Source organism: Felis catus, chromosome C2, assembly GCF_018350175.1.
Source record: "Felis catus isolate Fca126 chromosome C2, F.catus_Fca126_mat1.0, whole genome shotgun sequence".
Classification (NCBI taxonomy): Eukaryota; Metazoa; Chordata; class Mammalia; order Carnivora; family Felidae; genus Felis; species Felis catus.
The window spans coordinates 9,419,408-9,438,214 of NC_058376.1; the positions used below are offsets into that span (position 1 = coordinate 9,419,408).

The following is an 18,807-nucleotide window of genomic DNA, read 5'->3' on the forward strand; positions in this document are numbered from 1 at the left end:
CTTTAAAGCTTTGAAAGAGGTATGTGGAAAGACTGGGACTGTAGACACCCATGTATCAACCAAACCAGATTCATCTATGACGAGTATTTTATTATCCTCTATGTTCTCTAGAGATCTTTCTGGACCTTGTTAATGTTACAAACTTGGTGGCATGTTATCTGTACATGAATAGTGCATTCACCTTGAGGAGATTTGACGGTAATTCATATTCATTGATACCAATCCATATTCCCTTTTCTCCCTTGTCTCAGGTTGTCTTATGGATGCATCGTAAGAGCCTACTTCCCTTTCACAACTTGAAATTGTTTTTCCCCAGTGACTTTGATATTTAAAGAGACCACAGAATGTCTTTTTGTGGTGGGGTGCACATGTCATAGTAGAGGCTGATAAAGTATGCTAGCAAGGGAAGTCCATCCCCATTCATGGGTTTATATAACATCTTTGGTAACTTTCAAGCTACAACAGCAGATATGAGTACGCCTAACAGAAGCCATTGGCCTGCAAAGGCAAATACATTCACTCTGTGGCTCTTTCACTAATATTTATCAACTCCTGTGTTAAACTGTCCCTTCTCTTGACCTAACAGGTTCTGTTAGTTTTTTGGGCTGGTTGGCAAGCAATAAGCTGCACACATGGACATTTACTTATAACTCTTTATTCATCTATGATGTTCATTCACTATTGTCATTAAGTCCACTTTTCCTTCTCATATATCACAGAAGACTTCACAGAAATAGTAGCTAATTCAAGGTGAGTACTTGATACAAATAAAGGTTCTTTCTTTCTTTTCTTTGACAAGGACATTGCTGATAGTGTAATCTCATGGTCAAATCATGGAAGTATCATAATGGGACCCATGGAGGGAACTGAGAGGGGGGTCTCCATTGTTCAACTTTCTTCTCCATTACAAACTCCCCGTGAGGTCCCTTAGCATTCGAGGGCAAAAGGGCCAAGTAGACAGGAGTCTCTGCTCCTTCTTCTGGGCTTTTAATGGCTGTAGGTCCACCCATGTCTGTTTTTACCCACCCAGGGCAGCAGGCATTCAGGAGGATCCTGTCTCCCTTCCTCTGCTCACTCAGTTTCCTGGCATGGATTCTGGACAGGACCGTGACACCCATCTTTGACACTCCATATGTGAATGCCCTCATAACAGGCCAGCCCTCCTTTGTGTGTACCCCGTTCTTTGTGTCTTCCACAAACTTGTTCATGAGTCCCACCAGCTCCTCCTCTGTGATAGTCTCACTTCTGAACTTCTGCTGCATTCCTGGGCTGCAGTTCTTAAGAGCTACTAAGCTCATTATGCTAGACACATTGACCACTCTGCCTAAAAAAGAACACAAGTAGTTACATAGAATGGCATGCACAATAATGATGAATACCACAATCCCTTGGATTTGTCTATTTGGGAGACAATTACCAGTTTGCTAGGAGTGTGAATGTAGTCTTCCTATATAAGTGAAGGACACAATACAGTCTTGAACCTTGTAACACTCATAATGTCTCAGAGGACGGCAGAGAAATGATCTAATGGGGAGTGCAGTGCCTAGATGTCCCCTAAGGAAAAGACAGCCCCTTATACAGGAACGTGCTCCAGAAGGTAAGTAGGTGCTCACTGCAATCATGAGTAGAGAGACACTTTTCTTCACAGGTCCCCTTTGGGACCATCTTAACATCTTATGGTCCCATGGCCAGTGCTCTATGAATGAGTGTCTATCAACCAACAAACAACTGATCAGTTTATTGATGACCTTTTGAAGGAGAGCACCTGCATAGGTTTTGTGGGCTGTCTTTCTGCTGTAACCAGGTAAAAACAAATCTCCTCAATGGGCTAAGGTGCATGCTATTTTCTCTATGTTGGGATTTCATCAACTCAGGAGCAGTGAGAACACACCAGGCAATAAGGTCTTGGAGAGGGGCAACGGAAGAGTCACGTGTTAAAGAGATGGTATAAAAAGAAATGCTACAACATGGATGAATCTTGATAACATTACCCAAAAGAAAGTGGCCAGTCACAGAAGACTATTCATTATATGATTCTCTATATATAGGATGTCCAGAAAAGTAAATGTTCAGGCAGAAAATAGATTGGAGGTTGCTTAGGGCAGTGGGAATGCAGGACCAGAGGGCTGATGCTAAGGGTCCAGGTTCTCCTTGGGGTGATGACAGTGTGCTAATCTTGAAGCGGTGATTGCTCCACACCTCTGTCCATTTACTAGACTCCACTGAATTGCATACCTGATATGGGTGAAGTGTAGGATGTGTGAATTTTATCTCAGTAAAGTGGTTAAAAGTGTTAATCACATAGTTCTCACTAATTCTTTTTCAAAAATATAGTTATTATTCATAAATGTGAACTTACATTGACATGTATAGTTTACTATTGTTCCATCTACATGAGTATCTTTAGCCTAATAGAAAGATTATGAGAATTTACAAACAATAAGAGCTTCAATAAATTAGGAAACTATCCCTATTTTATGTAAATATCCGGGAAAGACAGTCATGGTCACTTAACTCTGAGCTCCATCCCACTAAGGAATGTCAGTGCCATACAAGTTCAGTGGGAGAGATAATGCATGACCCTGTGACTCTCATTGGTGGTGTTTAGAGATAATTAAAATGATTTCTAGAAAGTACCTTATTAATGTAACAGTTTTCTAACATAAACACCTTTTAGAAAGGGGTCAGTTATTCCAGTCCTTCCTTTCATCTAAAACATGTTAAGTGTCACTTTAACGGAACTTATGTGTTAAATGGTTTAGTAAGCACCTCTCATGTTTGATTACTTAACTAATTAGATTTATTTTATTTTAAAAATATCATCTGCCTGTCTAAAAATAAAAATAATACACATTAATGTTTCAAAATTGAAAACACAGAAGTTTATGAAATAAGACAGGGGCCAAGGAACCCACCCTGGGTAACTGGTATACCAGAAAGACAGCAACATTTACTCATAGGGGCTTGGAGCCATTTTCTTATGTACCTTTACTATAGACACTAGATGGAGAAACTCTACTAACTTTATGCAGGCTGTGTATAATGTATAATGAAGTGATGCCCTCTTGTCTATTCTGTATTGTCTATCTCAGGAAGTCTAGAATCACCTGTGAAAATGCTTACCTGTGTATTTCAGGGAGTCTGACAGGGAGTAAAAGGTTTTGTAGGTAAATTCCTTATACTAGATGCTGCAATCATTCCCTCAACCCAGGCCTGTCCCCTGCACTGACCACATCTGCAAGTGGCAGGCTGGCTGTCAGCGGGCTTCACCTCAGAGCTGGGTGAGATGGTAGCCCCTTCTGGTGTGACAGCTCAGGACAGGAAACACAACTGCAGGAATAGGAAGTACTTATGGAGTTTATACAGCCAAGAGTCAGATCCAAACATTTTGTCTCCAGAGTAGACTCATGGCTTTCATGTGCCATTTTGAGGACTCTGAGCTGGAATGCACGCAGCCCGTGTGCTACAAAGTTTAAGGGTGGGGTGCCTGGATGGCTTAGTCAGTTAAGCAACTGATTCTTAATTTCAACTCAGGTCATGATCTCACGGTTCGTGGGTTGGAGCCCCGTGTTGGGCTCCGTGCTGACAGTTTGGAGCCTGCTTGGGATGCTCATTCTCGCTCTCTGCCCCTCCCTCACTCGTGCCCTCTCTGTCAAATATAAGTAAGTAAACTTAAAAGAAAAGAAGTTTAGGGACCATCCATAAGACCTTGTGATAAGGGTGTGTGAGTGCATTTGAGTGTGTCGTATGTCTGCATGTGAGTGTGTGCGAAAGAGACTGGATGTGTGACTGTAAGTGTGTGACCTGTATGAGGTAGCGTGTAAAGGAATTGCCCCGTCACAACCAGTGTGAAAGCATGTCACCCAGATACGAAAGGACTCTTGTTCTGGTGGGGCTGGCGTGTGTCTCAGGCTTATAGTCTATCCAGGCCATTACTCTGTATGTGGCCAGGGATCTATTTAGGAACATCTCTCCCTCTCCAAACTTCAGTGTCCTAAAGCACAGCCACAGTGGTCTCCACACCACAAGGTATTTTAGACATCATCTCATCTGGGGCCACCAACTTCAAGGGCAGCATTTGACTCTCAAGGCTATTCAGAATCTGTAAGCCCAAGCTGGTTCTCATGACCTTTGATGGTTTAACATTTGTCACATTCCCTGGAAGATCCATGTTTTCTAATATCAGGAGGACCAGTTCTTTAGTGTCCTGACTGATAAGGGTTTTTCAGAAAACACTTCAAGTTTTGAAATGTGCCTCCTGTGGTTTTCCCTGAGGTACCTGGGGGTCTTGCCGTAAGGAAGGCATTGGCCCAATAGAGCAGAGTCCTTTTGTTTTCTGTTTCTCTTGCCTTACTGGGTAAGGCTTCATTTGAAGAAGGGATATGTAGGGAAAATGATTTGAGGACCTTGAGTAGTGGGAAGAACCACTAGTTTGGAGGTCACATGACCTTGGTCTTCAGCCAGCTGTGCTTGTGACCTTGAAATCCATTATTCCTCCAGGTTCTTAATGGGGACCATATATAAAATGCCTAGCACATCACACCTAGAAATGTCCAGCCACCTAGCCTTTCTAGAACCAATATGTCAGAGTGTGTGTGTGACTGAGATATGTTTACTATTATAATTTTCCCACCAAATTTCTCTAGTGGTTTTTAAGACTACAGGATATTGCAAAGCAGTACTTTCTCAAAGGAAGGTTGAGAACAACTTCTGTAAGGTTTCCTTGGTTACAGTAGCCTTAATAAGATCATATTTCTACCTACTATTTTAAGTTTATGTCTGATGAAAAGAGTGCTCATATTTTCAATGTTTGTTCAATTCCTTAGAGTGCTTTCTGTCTTAATAGCTTTTTGAAATAAGTGTAATTTATGAGAAAAAGAATAACAACAGCTTATCCTTTTAAAGAGAACATCTTTCAAATTCAGGAATAGGAATGAGAATGAAAAGATATGGAATGTGGGAAGGGATTTATATGACTTTGATACTAATTACATGCTTTAGACTGATTGGTGATGGGCACCTGGTTGTTGTAAATTCTTATCTTCGTTTTCTGCCTAAAATATTAACTACAACTGTTATTGAAGAAAGAATTAATATAGAAGAATTGCAGTGCCTGAGTGGCTCAGTTGGGTAAGCGTCTGACTCTTGATTTTGCTCAGGTCATGATCTCATGGTTCATGAGTTCAAGGCCTCTTTGGGCTCTGCAGTGAAAGCATGGGCTTGCTTGGATTCTCTCTTCTACTCTCTTTGCCCCTCCCCACTGGCACTCTCGCTCTCAAAATAAATAAATACACTTAAAAAAATATAAGGAGAGGGGTGCATGGGTGGTTCAATTTGTTGAGTATTGGTTTAGTTGATTAAAAAAAATAAGAAGAATCAGTAGGTACTATCTCTCAATATCCCTAAAGTCACAATTCTGTCTTTTGGTTTGTCCTTACATACCTAAAAACAGAGCACACATTGGCCTTTGCATGTGTTCTGACCCGCAGAGAACTGGTGGGTGTCATTGGAGATTGTTCTTTGTATCCTGGTTTCTGACGTATGGGGGAGGAGGGACAGCATTTCCTTTGGCTGCCCTAGCTAGGACTTCTCCCAGATAGTCTCCCCGAAGAGGGTAATGTCCTGATAACATGAACCACTGTGGCTGCCATCCCCTCAAATAATGGAAGAACTCTCTTATTTCCAAAGGCAAGGGAACCCTGGTCTTACACTGAGAATGTAGCTTGCATTTTCATGGCCATGAGTCTAGTTTTCCTCAGGCAAGATCAATATTTGATTAGAGCCTGCCTTAGCAAATGCAGAAGAACACTCATTCCTCATTCTGGTCTGAGGCCAATACACAGCAAGCAGTGACACTCTGCAGTCAGTGAGAAAACAATCAGCCACAAGGGTGATTTTTGCCTTTAAGGTGGTGGATGTGATGCTGGCACACAGAACTCATCCCACATCCACGTTGTGGTGAGTTAAGGAGTCGGGGGACATTTGAGAGCTGCCCTTTGGGTGCCAGAGAAGCCAGTGGTAGAAGAAGTGGTGGAAGTTTCCAGGAATGAAGAGGGAATGGGGACAGAACTGAGGGTAAACTGTACACGCAGGTACTCATTCAAGCCAGACACCCTAATCTTTCTAAAAGTGTCAGCTTATTTAGTCAGTGTACTGAATGGGTGGTGGTTCCCCCATCACATTAACGTGGGGATAAATATTGCAGTAGTTAACAACCAAGGAATTGTAGCAGTTTGTTTTGTGCAAACAGTGATCAAGGTGAAGGGAGGTTGATGGGCCTGGACTTTGGCAGGTCTGACAAGACGGATCCCTACAAGTTGTGCTCAGGCTGCCTTTGATCCTGAAGGACTTTTGGGAGTAAGTGAGCACTCAGGGAGTAGAGAGAATAACCATAAAGGAAAAGAGAAAAAACAGTGTCTCTAGGAAGGTTTCAATTGTCCAGAAACAACAGCTGAGTCTCTGTTGGAGGAGAGTTGGGATGCAGATAGCTCGGGAGACAAAATCTATAGGACAACTCTAGGACCTGGTCAGTGACAATCAGGAGGTGGGCATGGTGACCTCATTTTTCATGGTGGGTGGATGGAATGGTCCGTGACCAGGATGATATTGGGAAAGCACAAGTGTTATCTGGACATGTTTTAGATACTTAGATGGGGGTGAGGGTGAGGGGCAGGAAGGGTCAGATCTGAGGAGGGAAGGGAGGGCATCCTGAGGAGAAGGAGAGACAGGAAGAGAATGTTCTAGGGAATGTCCTAGGCAGGTGATAGATTTTAGGGGAGCCTGACATGTTTGGATAGTGAAAATTCCACTAGCCTGCATTAAATCCTCAGAGGGAGGGAAAGGGAGAAGAAAGGGTCCAGGAAGGAATCCCCAGGGAAGTGCACCTGTGAGGGGCACACAGTGCAGAAAAGGCCTCTGGTGAGGAGAGTTTGAAATGAAGATGTGAAGGAGAAGAAAGAGCCAGTTGTGACAGGCCAGCAGGACAGAAGGCACTGATCACTGCTGGACACGTGGGTACAGAGTCCTGAAGAGAAGGGCACCTGTGCAGGTGGGGACACAGCAGGGAGAGGGAGCAGGGCCTGTAGATGAGGTCAGAGAGTTGGGGGCCAGATCATTCCAGAAACAGTACCTCTGTAAGTTGTCACACCTACCTTGTGGTTTCATTAGAGGCAGCAGTTCTGTGCACACGTCTCGAGTACCAAAGAAGTTTGTTTTCAGTGTCACTTGTGCTTGAATATGTAAGGGGGTGGAGTCACCACCTTGTAGGGGAGAAGGAGAATAGGTTAGTAAGTAGTAGCCTTGTGAAAATATTCCATGAAGTGACAATAACTTTTCTTATGTGCAAACTGGTGAATTTTCAGCAATTTCTGTGTTAGGTAACACCACTGTCTGGGTGTGAATTATTTGGCTGGTTGATTCTGTGCAGCTTTGTAAGTGGGCACTATGTGGGGAGGCTAAAGGAAGGATGCACAATGGTATTTCTGTGTATCCTTGTTTAAATTTATTGTTGTTTATTGCAAAATAGGTTAAATCTTTACCAAATGACTCAGATCCAGTCAGAGAGACACTTGCAAAAACCTGGGTGACATCCCTGAGAGACTAATCTATGACAATGCCAAGGTCCTCTGGCTGGAAATGCTTGCAACTGCTGGAAGGTCCTGCTCTCCCTGTGTCTCCAGTCCATTTTCTTCCCTAGGGAGGCCCTCAGAGGTCTGGACCCCAGAGCAGCGGTTTAGACACCAGCCCCAAACCCACCCTGGCTGGTCCCCTAAGGGAGGTCTCGTGGCCTTCCCATGTCCTTACTAGCAAGGGCAATGCCCGCGTTGTTGACCAGCACGTCCAGGCCCCCGTACTCCTTGCGCAGGAAGTCACGCAGGGCGCCGATGCTCTGCAGGTCATCAATGTCCAGCAGGTGGAAGCGCGGACTCAGGCCCTCGCCCTGGAGCTGCTGCACGGCCGCCAGTCCCCGCGCCTCGTCCCGTGCTGTGAGCACCACGTCCCCGGAGAACCGCCGGCACAGGTCACGCACGATGGCCAAGCCGATGCCTTTGTTGGCCCCGGTCACCAGCGCTACGCGGATGTGTGACGACATGACTGTGTGGATTGCTAGGGAGGCACCGTGTGTGGAGCCGATGGTGCTGTGGGCCACACGGAGGGCTAGTGGTGCGGAGGCCTGGCCACAGTCAGAGATGCCAGTAGAACTGTGTTCTTGGATCCAGCGCTGTGGCTCCTAGAGCTGAGGTCCCACCCCCAACCCTCCATGAAAGGAGGGGCCAGAGCGCCAGAAGTTTTCCTGATGGCGCTGTGTCAAATCTGTACTTCATGGGGCTGTACCCTGAGCCCAACCAGGACTGTGTCCTCTTAGGATGCTACCTCTGAGCCAAGCAATGGTTTGAGGTCAACTGATGTGCTCCCCAAACTAAGGTGGTTGGCCCTGGGGTTAATAGGGGGCTAGTGATTCATGGTAGGCGAGTTAAAATTATTTTCGGAAACCCTCAAAAGTAAAAAAGGAGTACAGATATTGTCTTGGGAATGTGTCCTTCTTCCTCTGCAGAATGGGAAAGGTTGCTTTCTTCCAAGATGCAGTGAAGTTGCTTGCACAGGGGAACTGCCTCTGAGGACACAGTCCCTTTACTTTTTTCGGAGAATCTCAATAGTGAGGAACAGAGAATTAGGTCCTGTGCTGTGATGGGGGGGTGGACAGGGCTCCTCCCTCTGTGTGATTTTCAGTGGGTCCTGGGTGGGAGGGAATGTTTATGAAGCTCACTGCGGCCAACAAATTGTTTGGAATGTTTGATTTAATGGTTACATTAGCCCCTTTTTCCTGAAATCCCTACTTTTTGGTTCTGTTTAAGGTTACAGTTAATGTGTTATATATAAATAGGTGTTATTTTCAAAGTATCAAGGGGCTCTGTGGTGGGAAGCCATTGGCCACAGTCAAGGTGAGTTTCTTTATCGGCTGTCCCTCTAGCCTTACTGGGCAAGAAATCACTTGAGGAACAGGATCCTCAGCATAAAATATTTGAGGACCCTGAGTAGTGAGAAGAACCATTAGGCTGGAAGCTACATGAACTTGGTCTACATCAGGCTGGGCGTGGGACCTTGAGATCTGTTTTTCCTTCATGTTCTTGATGGGGACAATATACAAAATGCCTAGCACATCAAATGTAGTAATGTCCATACACCCCACCTTTCTAGAACCATAATATGTCAGAGTGTGGGTGTGTGAGGGAGGTGGCTTTACTGTGGTAATTCCCCCCCTGCCAGCTGATTCCTCTAGTGATTTTCCAGACTACTGGACATTGAAAAGCAGTACCTCAAATCAAGGTTGATAACACCTTCTTTAAGGTTTACATAGTGTGTGTGCCTTAACAAGACTGTTTTGCTCCTAGAACTTTTACAGCTACTGTATGATGAACAAGAGTGTTCAGATTTCACAGGTGTGCTTGATTCCTCAGAATGGTCATTCCATAATATATTTTGGAAATAAATGCATATTATAATTTAATGAAAAAAAAGAAGAATAACAGCTAATGAGCATTAAAGAGAATATTCTCCAAAATCAGGAAGAGGAATTCTGGGGGAATGAGAGGGAAAAGACATGGAATGTGGGAAGGGGTTTCCATGGCCCTGACATTGATTGATGGGTTAAGATAGGGGGTGGGCTCCTGGTCGCTGTAGATTCTTATATCTTCTGTGGCTAGATTATTTCAGAAACACTGTTTTTACAGAAAGCATTAAAAAGTAAGGAGAAGTTGGGCACCTGGGTGGCTCAGTCGGTTAAGCGTCCAAATCTTGATTTTGGTTCAGGTCACGATCTCATGATTCATCAGTTTCAGCTCCACATTAGATCTGGGCTGACATTGCAAAACTTGCTTGGGATTCTGTCTCCCTCTCTCTGCCCTTCCCTTGCTCTCTCTCTCTCTCTCTCTCTCTCTCTCTCTCAAAATAAATAAAAAAGTAAGAAGAAATTTCTTTTAAAAAGAAAGAAATTTACATTTTTTTAAAAAAAGTTTTTTTTTTTTTACATTTTTTACATTTTTTAAAAAAAGTAAGAAGAAATCCACATCTATTATCCTTTGGTATCCTATCCATAAGGTCATCCTACTCTGATATTCTCCTTCCAAGGTAAACAACAAGGTAAACATTGACTTTTTGGATGTGTTCTGCCCCCACAGAGATCTGGTGCAAAACATTCAAGATTGTTTTTTGTATCTAAGGTTCTGAAGTATGGGGGAGGACGGACAGTATTTCCTTTGACTGCCCTAGCTAGGACTTCTCCCAGATAGTCTCCCCGAAGAGGGTAATGTCCTGATAACATGAACCACTGTGGCTGCCATCCCCCCAAATAATGGAAGAACTCTGCTATTTCCAAAGGCAAGAAAACCCTGCTCTTATGCTGAGAATATAGCTTGCATTTCCATGTCCCTGAGTCTAGTTTTCCTGAGGCAAGATCAATATTTGATTAGAGCCTGCCTTGGCAGATGCAGAAGAACACTCATTCCTCATTCAGGTCCACGACCAAATACACAGCAGGCGATGACACTATTCAGTAAGTGAGAAAACAATCAGCCAGAAGTGATTTTTGCCTTCTAAGGGGGGTATGTGTAGGATGTGTGGTGATGGCACAAAGAACTTGTCCCACATCAATGTTGTGGTGAGTAAAGGAGTCAGGGGAGATTTGAGAGCTGCCCTTTGTTTGAGGTGAACTCAGTGAACTCAGTACTGGTACAAATAGTAGACCTTTTTCAGACAGGACAGGGAAAGGGGGCAGAACTGAGAGTAAGATGTACCTGCATGTGCTCAATTCCAATCCACCAATCTTTATCTTTTGTGGAAAATCAGTAATGGGAAACCTCACTAAATGCAGTCAGGAAGCCGGCAGTGGGAGCAACTCATGCCCTACCACTCCCAGTCAACTGCAGTCCCAACAAGAAGAGAGAGAGACTTGATCAAGGGAGCTGCCCTTGCACATGAACACAACTGTACTACTCCAGACAGAGTAAAATATGCTTGTTTTAAGTCCCTGGAGCAACAGCCCAGCCAATGAAGAGCACTACACTTCTAAGTCCCAGTTTACTCCATTGGACTTTTAGTTTAAAACAGCCCTCCTGACTTACCCCTTTTCTCCTTAAAAATGTACCTGTCCTTTGTTCCCTGGACTTGCCTATAGTTTTGCCACAGCTTGGTTTTCCCAGATTGCAATTCTCTTTATTCCCGAAGAAACCCAACTTTGCTGGTGAAATAACTGGCAGGTTACATTTTTACAACTAACATTCCTTGGTGACACATGTGGGGATCCAGGGAAGATCCCCAAGGCCTCTTACTCTGGTGGGCAAGCAGGTGTGGTATCCATGGAGGTGTTTGGGCTCACTGCTTTCTCACCAACCATAGGGTTTGAGGGTAAGCTTTTCTCCTGGACTTCCAGCTCCATGCTTTTTGTCTGTGATTTCTTTCTTTCTTTTTTTAGATCTCTGAGAGTATTCATTTGGCCCTTGATTCCTTCTCAGAATCAAACTGTTCCTAACGGAACTCCTTTCTCGTTTGGTCTAATTCCTTTTGGGATTGGACTGCTCCTGTTGGAAAAGTACCAGTTTGAACTGCATTGGTCTGCGGTCCTATTCTGCTTTGGGATTGAACTGTTCCTGTTGGAATGGTACCATTTGGAGCTGCCTAGGCCTTCTGTCTAAATTCTTTTGGGGATTGGACTGTTGCAGTTAGAACTGTGCCAGTTGGAAATGCACTAGCCTTGGGTCCGAGTTCTGTTTGGTACTCGACTATTCCTCTTGGAACCTGCTGGCCTCTGGTCTGAGTCATTCTGGAACTAGGTTGTTCCCGGAAAACTGCTAAAGAAAATGGGATCCCCTGCAAGAAAATGCTTCGTGACACCCCTCCCCTTTGGGACTATGGCTCATTTTATGTTTAAAATCTATGGTTGTTCTGTAGGCACATTCCTAACTAAATGGACCGCCTTAAACAAAAGCATTTCAGGACTTGTTAACCTTAAAAGTAAAACTGCCAGTTAATTTACCAGTAACAGATGCATACATTCAAGAGTAAAGAGAACTGCAAGTCAGGAAAATCAAGCTGCAGCAAAACCTGTAGACAAGTCCAGGGAACAAAGGACAGGTATGCTTTTTTAAGAAGGAAGGGGGCAGTTGGGAAGGCTTTTATAAATTAAAAGTCCCTTGGCATAAACTGGGTGTCTGAAGTGCAGTGGCTTTTCAGTGGCTGAGTGTTGCCTGGGGGGAAAAGGAAAGTGTCTCTATTTCTGGCTGGTATAGTAGAGTAGTATCCATGGGCAAGGTCAAATCCTTCTAAGGTCAAGTTCGTCTCTTCTTGTTGAGTCTGCAGTTGAGCCTGCAATTGAGTAGGAGTGGTAGGGCATGAGAACTTTCCCTGCAGACACCTCCTGATTCCATTTTTAGTGAGGTTTTTTGTTACAAACTTTCAGAAACTTCAGTGGCCATAATGGGGGACTTTCAATATCTCCAAACTTGGTTTACTCAAAATTAAGTTAAAAAACTGTTTCTTCTTGAAAGAAGAGAAAATCAAAACAAAAAAAGAATGAGATGTCTATTTTAAATGGTACCTTGGCGCACCTGGGTGGCTCAGTCGGTTAAGCGTCCAGCTTCGGCTCAGGTCATGATCTTGCAGTTCGTGAGTTCTAGCCCCTCATTGGGCTCTGTGCAGACAGCTTGGAGCCTGGAGTCTGCTTCAGATTCTGTGTCTCCTCCTCTCTCTCTGCCCCTCCCCTGCTCATGCTCTGTCTCTCTCTGTCTCTCAAGAATAAATAATCTTAAAAAAAAATTTTAAATGGTAACTTGACTCTTGCAGATGTGTTTGGATTCTGTTTGCCCCTTTGGATAGTACTGTTTCTAAATTCATTGAGGCACACAATTGAAAGAGGCAAAATGATGGGGCACCTGGGTGGCTCAATCGGTTAAGCATCTGACTCTTGGTTTTGGCTCAGGTCACGATCTCACCGTTGGGAGGTCAAGCCCAGAGTCAGGCTCTGTGCTGACAGTGCGGAGCCAGCTTGGGATTCTCTCTCTGACCGCCCCCCCCCCCCCCGCCCAAATATATAAATAAACTTAAAACATTTTTTTAAACAAAATGGCTTCTGAGGCCTCTTTCCCTCATCTCTACCTTCTTCGTTTACAGACAGGAGGCAGCCATCTTCCTCTGTCTCTGCACCTTCCTCTTTCTCTGGGCCCTCTCATTCTGATCCTTTTGCTGAACTTTCCTTTTCATTTGAAGCTCCTTCTGCTTCCTCCTCTCCTGAACCTACTCAAACCTGCCCCTTTCAAGTTAAGTCTTCTAAAGATCTAAATAGACCCCACATTTCTTATATTCCCTGGACTAAGGCTGAATTCAGAGTCAAAGAGTTTCCTAAAGTCACTGAGAACACCCATAGGTTTGCTGAAGAATTTAACGTAATTAGCCAAACGTTACCAACAGGTTTCTCAATTGGTCACATGCTTGTTGGTGAGGGCCAGGCAAAACATTGGATGAAACTAGCTCAGCAGGAACATCTTGAACGGGATATAAAGAACAGACCCTGAACTTCTGCTACGATACTCGCTGGAAATGTCCACTGAGCAAGGACAGTGGCTTTTCCTAAGCCCATTGATTGGAACAAAATTCAGGGTTGTATACAAAGGCCTGATGAATCTGTTCATAATAATTGCAGTCAACTCAAAAATGTCTTTAAAGAAAACTTCTGGTCTTCCTTTAGATGTGAGTCCACCTGGGTAGCATTTCAGTCTGTGTTTCTTACTGGGCTGATTTGGGATCTTTCCCTTTTAGTCAAAAGGACCAGGGTAGCGTGGGAAACTATGGCCACTCCAGATTTAACAGACCTGGAAAACCTGCTTGGGGTCACCCTAGATGAATCACCTATAGGAAGGGCCTACTGAAATTTTTAATGTGCAGCCAATGAAGGCCCCAAAACAGAACCGGAAGTGTAATTTCTGCTACTGTTGCAAGGTATCAGGACTTTGGGAAAGAGACTGTAACACATGGAAGCACTTCATGCACCTTAGCCCACTAGCCAACTTTTCCCATGTCCTCCTGATTCCCAGTGGTGGGGCTCTGAGGAACTATAAGGGCTCTTCCCAATCTTCCCTCTTCATCAGCTTGGGCAAAGCATCTCCAGATTGGGAATGAATTTCTCTCTATCCTTATTGGCACAGGATCTACACTCTCATTGCTTAACCCCACTGCTATAAAGCAGCTCCACTGCCTCGAGTACTAAAACAATTGAAATAGAGGGATCTCTAATAAACTTTAACAGGTTCCTGTCTCTGAACCTTTTCCTTTGCGTCTCACCCCTTGCACAGATACACACCCTTTTCTTCTTAGTTCCCCTGCCCCTATCCATTTCTTGCACTCAGTTTTGCTGGAAACGTATCATACCAGAATTACTCCCAGAAAAGGGAAGGGATTCTAGAATTTGACAGTCGTAACCAAAATCACCAACAAGGGAAAATAAGTGACTCTTGGGCACCTTTCCTATGCGGGTTCTCTGAGGGCACTATAGCTGAGTCTGAGGGTGCTGTTAATCTATTCCTATTGGATCAGCTATCATCCTCTTATGGGTAAAACCATCAACCCATATGGGCAGAATCCACAGTGTACATCCCATCAAGATTCACATAGGTCCCTCAAAACCTCTCCCCTAAATTAATCAACACCCTACAAATAGAGAAGCCCTTCAAGGCATCAAGCCCATAATAGATTACAAGGCTCAAGAGCCTCATCCCCTGCACAAGTCATTGTAACAGACCTGTTTTACCTGTAAAAAACAGAAAAAACAAACAACCAAAAAACCCTAACCGCTGAGGATGGAGGTTTGTCCAAAACCCCAGAGCAACCAATAACATTGTTAACCTCAGCACCCTATTTGTCCCAACCCACGAACAAACGTACTGACATCCATTGCCGCTGAAGGCAAATTTTTCACTGTAATAGCCCTATGCAGTACAGTTTTTATGATTCTAGTTGATAAGGACAGCCAGTCTCTTTTCGCCTTCACTTGGGAAGAATGGCAATGCACAGGGACAGTAATGTCCCAGGGCTACACAGAGAGTCCTTTCTGTTTTGACACACGGTTAGAGGCTGATTTGGATGATAGTAAGTTTTCTGCAGGCTCTCCTTTGTCTCAGCATGTAGATGATTTGCTTCTCTGTTCACCTTCTCAACCGACTTCACAGGAAGATCGCATCTACCTGTTAAAACTTGGGCCATAAAGAGACATAAGGGCTCCAGGGAAACCAGTGCAGTTAACCCAGACTCAGGTCAGAAACTTAACGCATGAGATCTTGAAATGAGAACTGTATTTGGACTCCGAGGATTTGGCGTTGCTAGCAACTGACAGGTTACCTTTTGACTCCCCATGACAATTTACAGGAAACTCCTCTAACCAAAGCAGATTTTTTATGGTTTCCTGATGGCTCCTATTGAAAGGATGGTAATGGTAAAATATCATGCTGCATAGGCTATTACAACTCCCTTAGAGGTCACTTCATTCTTAAAAGACTTTTGGGAGTAAGTGAGTACTCGAAGAGTACAGAGAATAACCAGAAAGGAAATGACTGAAGAAGCAGAGTCTCTTAGGAAGGGTTGCAATGGTTCAGAAATGACAGCCGAGTCTCTTTTGAAGAGCTGGAATGGAGAAGGTGGGGACAAACTCAAAGGACAACTGTTAGGATCTGGTCAGTGATAATCAGGAGGTGGGCATAGTGAGCTCATTTATCATAGTGAGTGGATGGTGGGGTCTGTGACCAGGATGCTATTAGGAAAGTACAAGTGTCATCTGGACATGTTTTAGATGTTTAGATGGGGGTGTGTGTAGGGGACCGGAGGGCTGCAATTTGAGAAGGGAAGGGAGGACATCCTGAGGAAAGGGAGAGGCAGGAAGAGAACTATGTGTTTGGAGCTCTGGGAACGTTCTAGGCAGGTGAAGGATTTTAGGAGGCTCTAAACAAGTTTGGATAGGGACGAGTCCACTAGCCTGAATAAAACCACTCAGAAGGAGGGAAAGGGAGAAGAAAGGGTCCAGGAAGAAATCCCCAGGGAAGTGCACCTGTGAGGACACAGAGCCAGAAAAAGGCCTCTGGGAGGAGAGTTTGGAATGAAGATATAGAGGAGAAGAAGAAGCCAGTTGTGAAAGGCCAGTGGGACAGAGGGCACTGCTGAGTCCTGGACACGTGTGGACAGAGTCCTGAGGGGAAGGGCACCTGTCCAGGTGGGGACACAGCAGGGAGGCCGGGGTGGCTGAGCAGGGAGAGGGAGCAGGGCCCATAGATGCGGTCAGAGAGGCAGGGCCAGATCATTCCAGAAACAGTACCGCTGTAAGTCGTCACACCTACTTTAGGGTTTCATTAGAGGCAGCAGTTCTGTGCACATGTCTCAGGAACCAAAGAAGTTTGTTTTCAATGTCACTTCTGCTTGAATATGTAAGGGTGTGTGATCATTAGCTGGTAGGGGAGAAGGAGAACAGGTTAATAAGAAGTAGCCATCTGAGAAGATTTCCCCAGTCACCTTAAAATTTTTTGTTGTATGTGCATTCTGGTCAATTCTCAGTAATGTGTAGATAGGTGAACAGTTTGTCCCAACTTGTATTATCTGCCTGGTTGATGTTGTGTAGCTTTGTTATTTGGCACCCATTGCAAGAAGCTAAGATAAGGGGGCACAATGGCATTTCTACATATGACTCTTTGGCATTTTTTGTGTATTTCAAAATAAGTTAAAAATTCATAGAGATGCACAAAGTCCAACAGAGAGAATCTTTCAAAAACCTGGGTAAAGTCCCTGAGAGTCTGATCCATGGCAATGCCAAGGTCCTCTGGCTGGAAAGGCTTGCAACTGCTGGAGGTTTCTGTTCTCCCTGCACGTCCAATCTGACCTCTTTCCCTAGGAAGGCCGTTCTAGAACCCCTCAGAGCTGTAGGCCCCACAGCAGCGCTTCAGACACCCACCCCAACCGCTTCTGGGTAGTCCCCTAAGAGAGGTTTCCTGGCCTAAGAGCTCCAATGTTCTTAACCTCGAAGATGATACCTTCGAAAATGATGCTCTAGTTGTTGACCAACATGTGAGGTCCCTGTACTCCTTCGGCAGGAAGTCATGCAGGGCGCAGATGCTCTGCAGGTCCTTGATGTCCAGCAGGTGGAAGCAGGGGCTCAGGCCCTTGGCTGAGGGTCGCACAGCCGACTGTCCCCACGCTTCATCCAGCACTATGAACATCATGTTGCCCGAGAACTGCAGGCACAGGTTGTATGTGATGGAGAAGCCAATGCCTTGTTGGCCCTGGTCACCAGTGCCACACGGTGTCTGAACACATGGCTGTGTGGAGGGCTAGCGAGGTCCTGTGTGTGGAGCTGATGGTGCTGTGGGCCACACGGAGGGCTAGTGGTGCGGAGGCCTGGCCACAGTCAGAGATGCCAGTAGAACTGTGTTCTGGGATCCAGTGCTGTGATTCCTAGAGCCTAGGCGCTGCCTCCGTTCCTCCATGAAAGCAGGGACCAGATGTTCCAGGAGGTTCCCTAATAACGCTATTCCAGATATGTCCTTCCTGGGGCTGCACTCTGAGCCCAACTAGGATTCTGTCCTCTTAGGATCCCTCCTCTGAGCCAAGCAGTGCTTTGAGGAATACTGATGTGCTTCCCAAAACAAAGGTTGTGGGTGATTGATTAAAAGGATGCTAAAGTTTCATAGCTTTTGAGGGACCAATTTTGGGAGAACCTCTATAGGAGAAAAAGAGAGCAATTATCTTGGGAATAGGCCTTTCATCTGCGGAATGGGAATGGTTGCCTTCTAAGATACAGTGAAATTGTTCATACAACAAAACCGGTATTGAGCATACAGATCTCCTTGCTTTCTTAGGAGAATCTCAAGGGTGAGAAACAGAATTAGGTCCTGTGCTGAGACTGGGGTGTGGGCAGGGCTCCTCCCTCAGTGTGAGTCCCAGTGTGCCCCCAGATGAGGCAATGTTTATGAAGTTCATGTGGGCCAAGGCAATGATTGCAATGTTTAATTTAATGGTTACACAATCCCGTTTGCCTGTGGTGCCTACTTTTTTGTTTTCTTTAAGGTCACAGTTAATAAGTATTATATGTAATTAGGTGTTATTTTTAAAGTATTGAGGAAAAAAGACCTGTGATGCTGGGATATATTTCTAAACTAGCAGTAGACGTGATATGTCTTGTCCTTGATATTGATACTCCTCAAGGTTCATTTTAGAAATACAAGCTAACAGGGAGGAAATTAACAGCCTTGTTGAAGAGAAAACATTAAAGGAAACCTCACTTATATTTTTTATTTCATTTTATTTTTTAAAAGGCTGTTTTTAAGTAATGTCTATACCAAACGTGGGGTTCCAACTACCAACCTTGAGATCAAGAGTCCCATGCTCTAACGACTGAGCCTCCTAGGCGCCCCACAGGAAACCTCTTTCCAAATAGAAACCTTACCCCATGGGGCGCCTTGGTGGCTCAGTCAGTTGAGCGTCCAACTCTTGATTTTGGCTCAGGTATTGGTCTCATGACTTGTGAGATCGTGCTGTGCCTCGGAATCTGTGATGATAGTAAGGAGCCTGCTTGGGATTCTCTCTTTCCCCCTTCTATCTGCCCTCCCCTGCTCATGTTCTCTCTCCAAATAAATAAACTTAAAGGAAAAAAACAAAACCGTGCCTTTGCTTTGCAGGGCCTATCAGTTCTCATTTCTGTCAGCCTAAAAACCCCTGGTGAAGACTGAAAAATAATCATGAGAGGAGGGAGTCTGAACAATCTGGATGCTTCTGTGAGGG

The 18,807-nt window shown here is 44.7% G+C and overlaps 1 protein-coding gene across 1 annotated transcript; it reads right to left on the reverse strand.

Annotated features, from left to right (window-relative positions):
* Nucleotides 1–639: 639 nt before the first annotated feature.
* On the reverse strand, nucleotides 640–9,488 carry LOC101084134 (carbonyl reductase [NADPH] 1-like). Its single transcript, XM_003991446.5, has 3 exons — nucleotides 7,804–9,488; nucleotides 7,152–7,259; nucleotides 640–1,324 (listed from the first exon to the last, which is right to left on the reverse strand). The coding sequence occupies exons 1-3, from the start codon at nucleotides 8,090–8,092 to the stop codon at nucleotides 843–845; spliced, it is 879 nt and encodes a 292-aa protein (XP_003991495.4). The 5' UTR covers nucleotides 8,093–9,488; the 3' UTR covers nucleotides 640–842.
* Nucleotides 9,489–18,807: the final 9,319 nt, after the last annotated feature.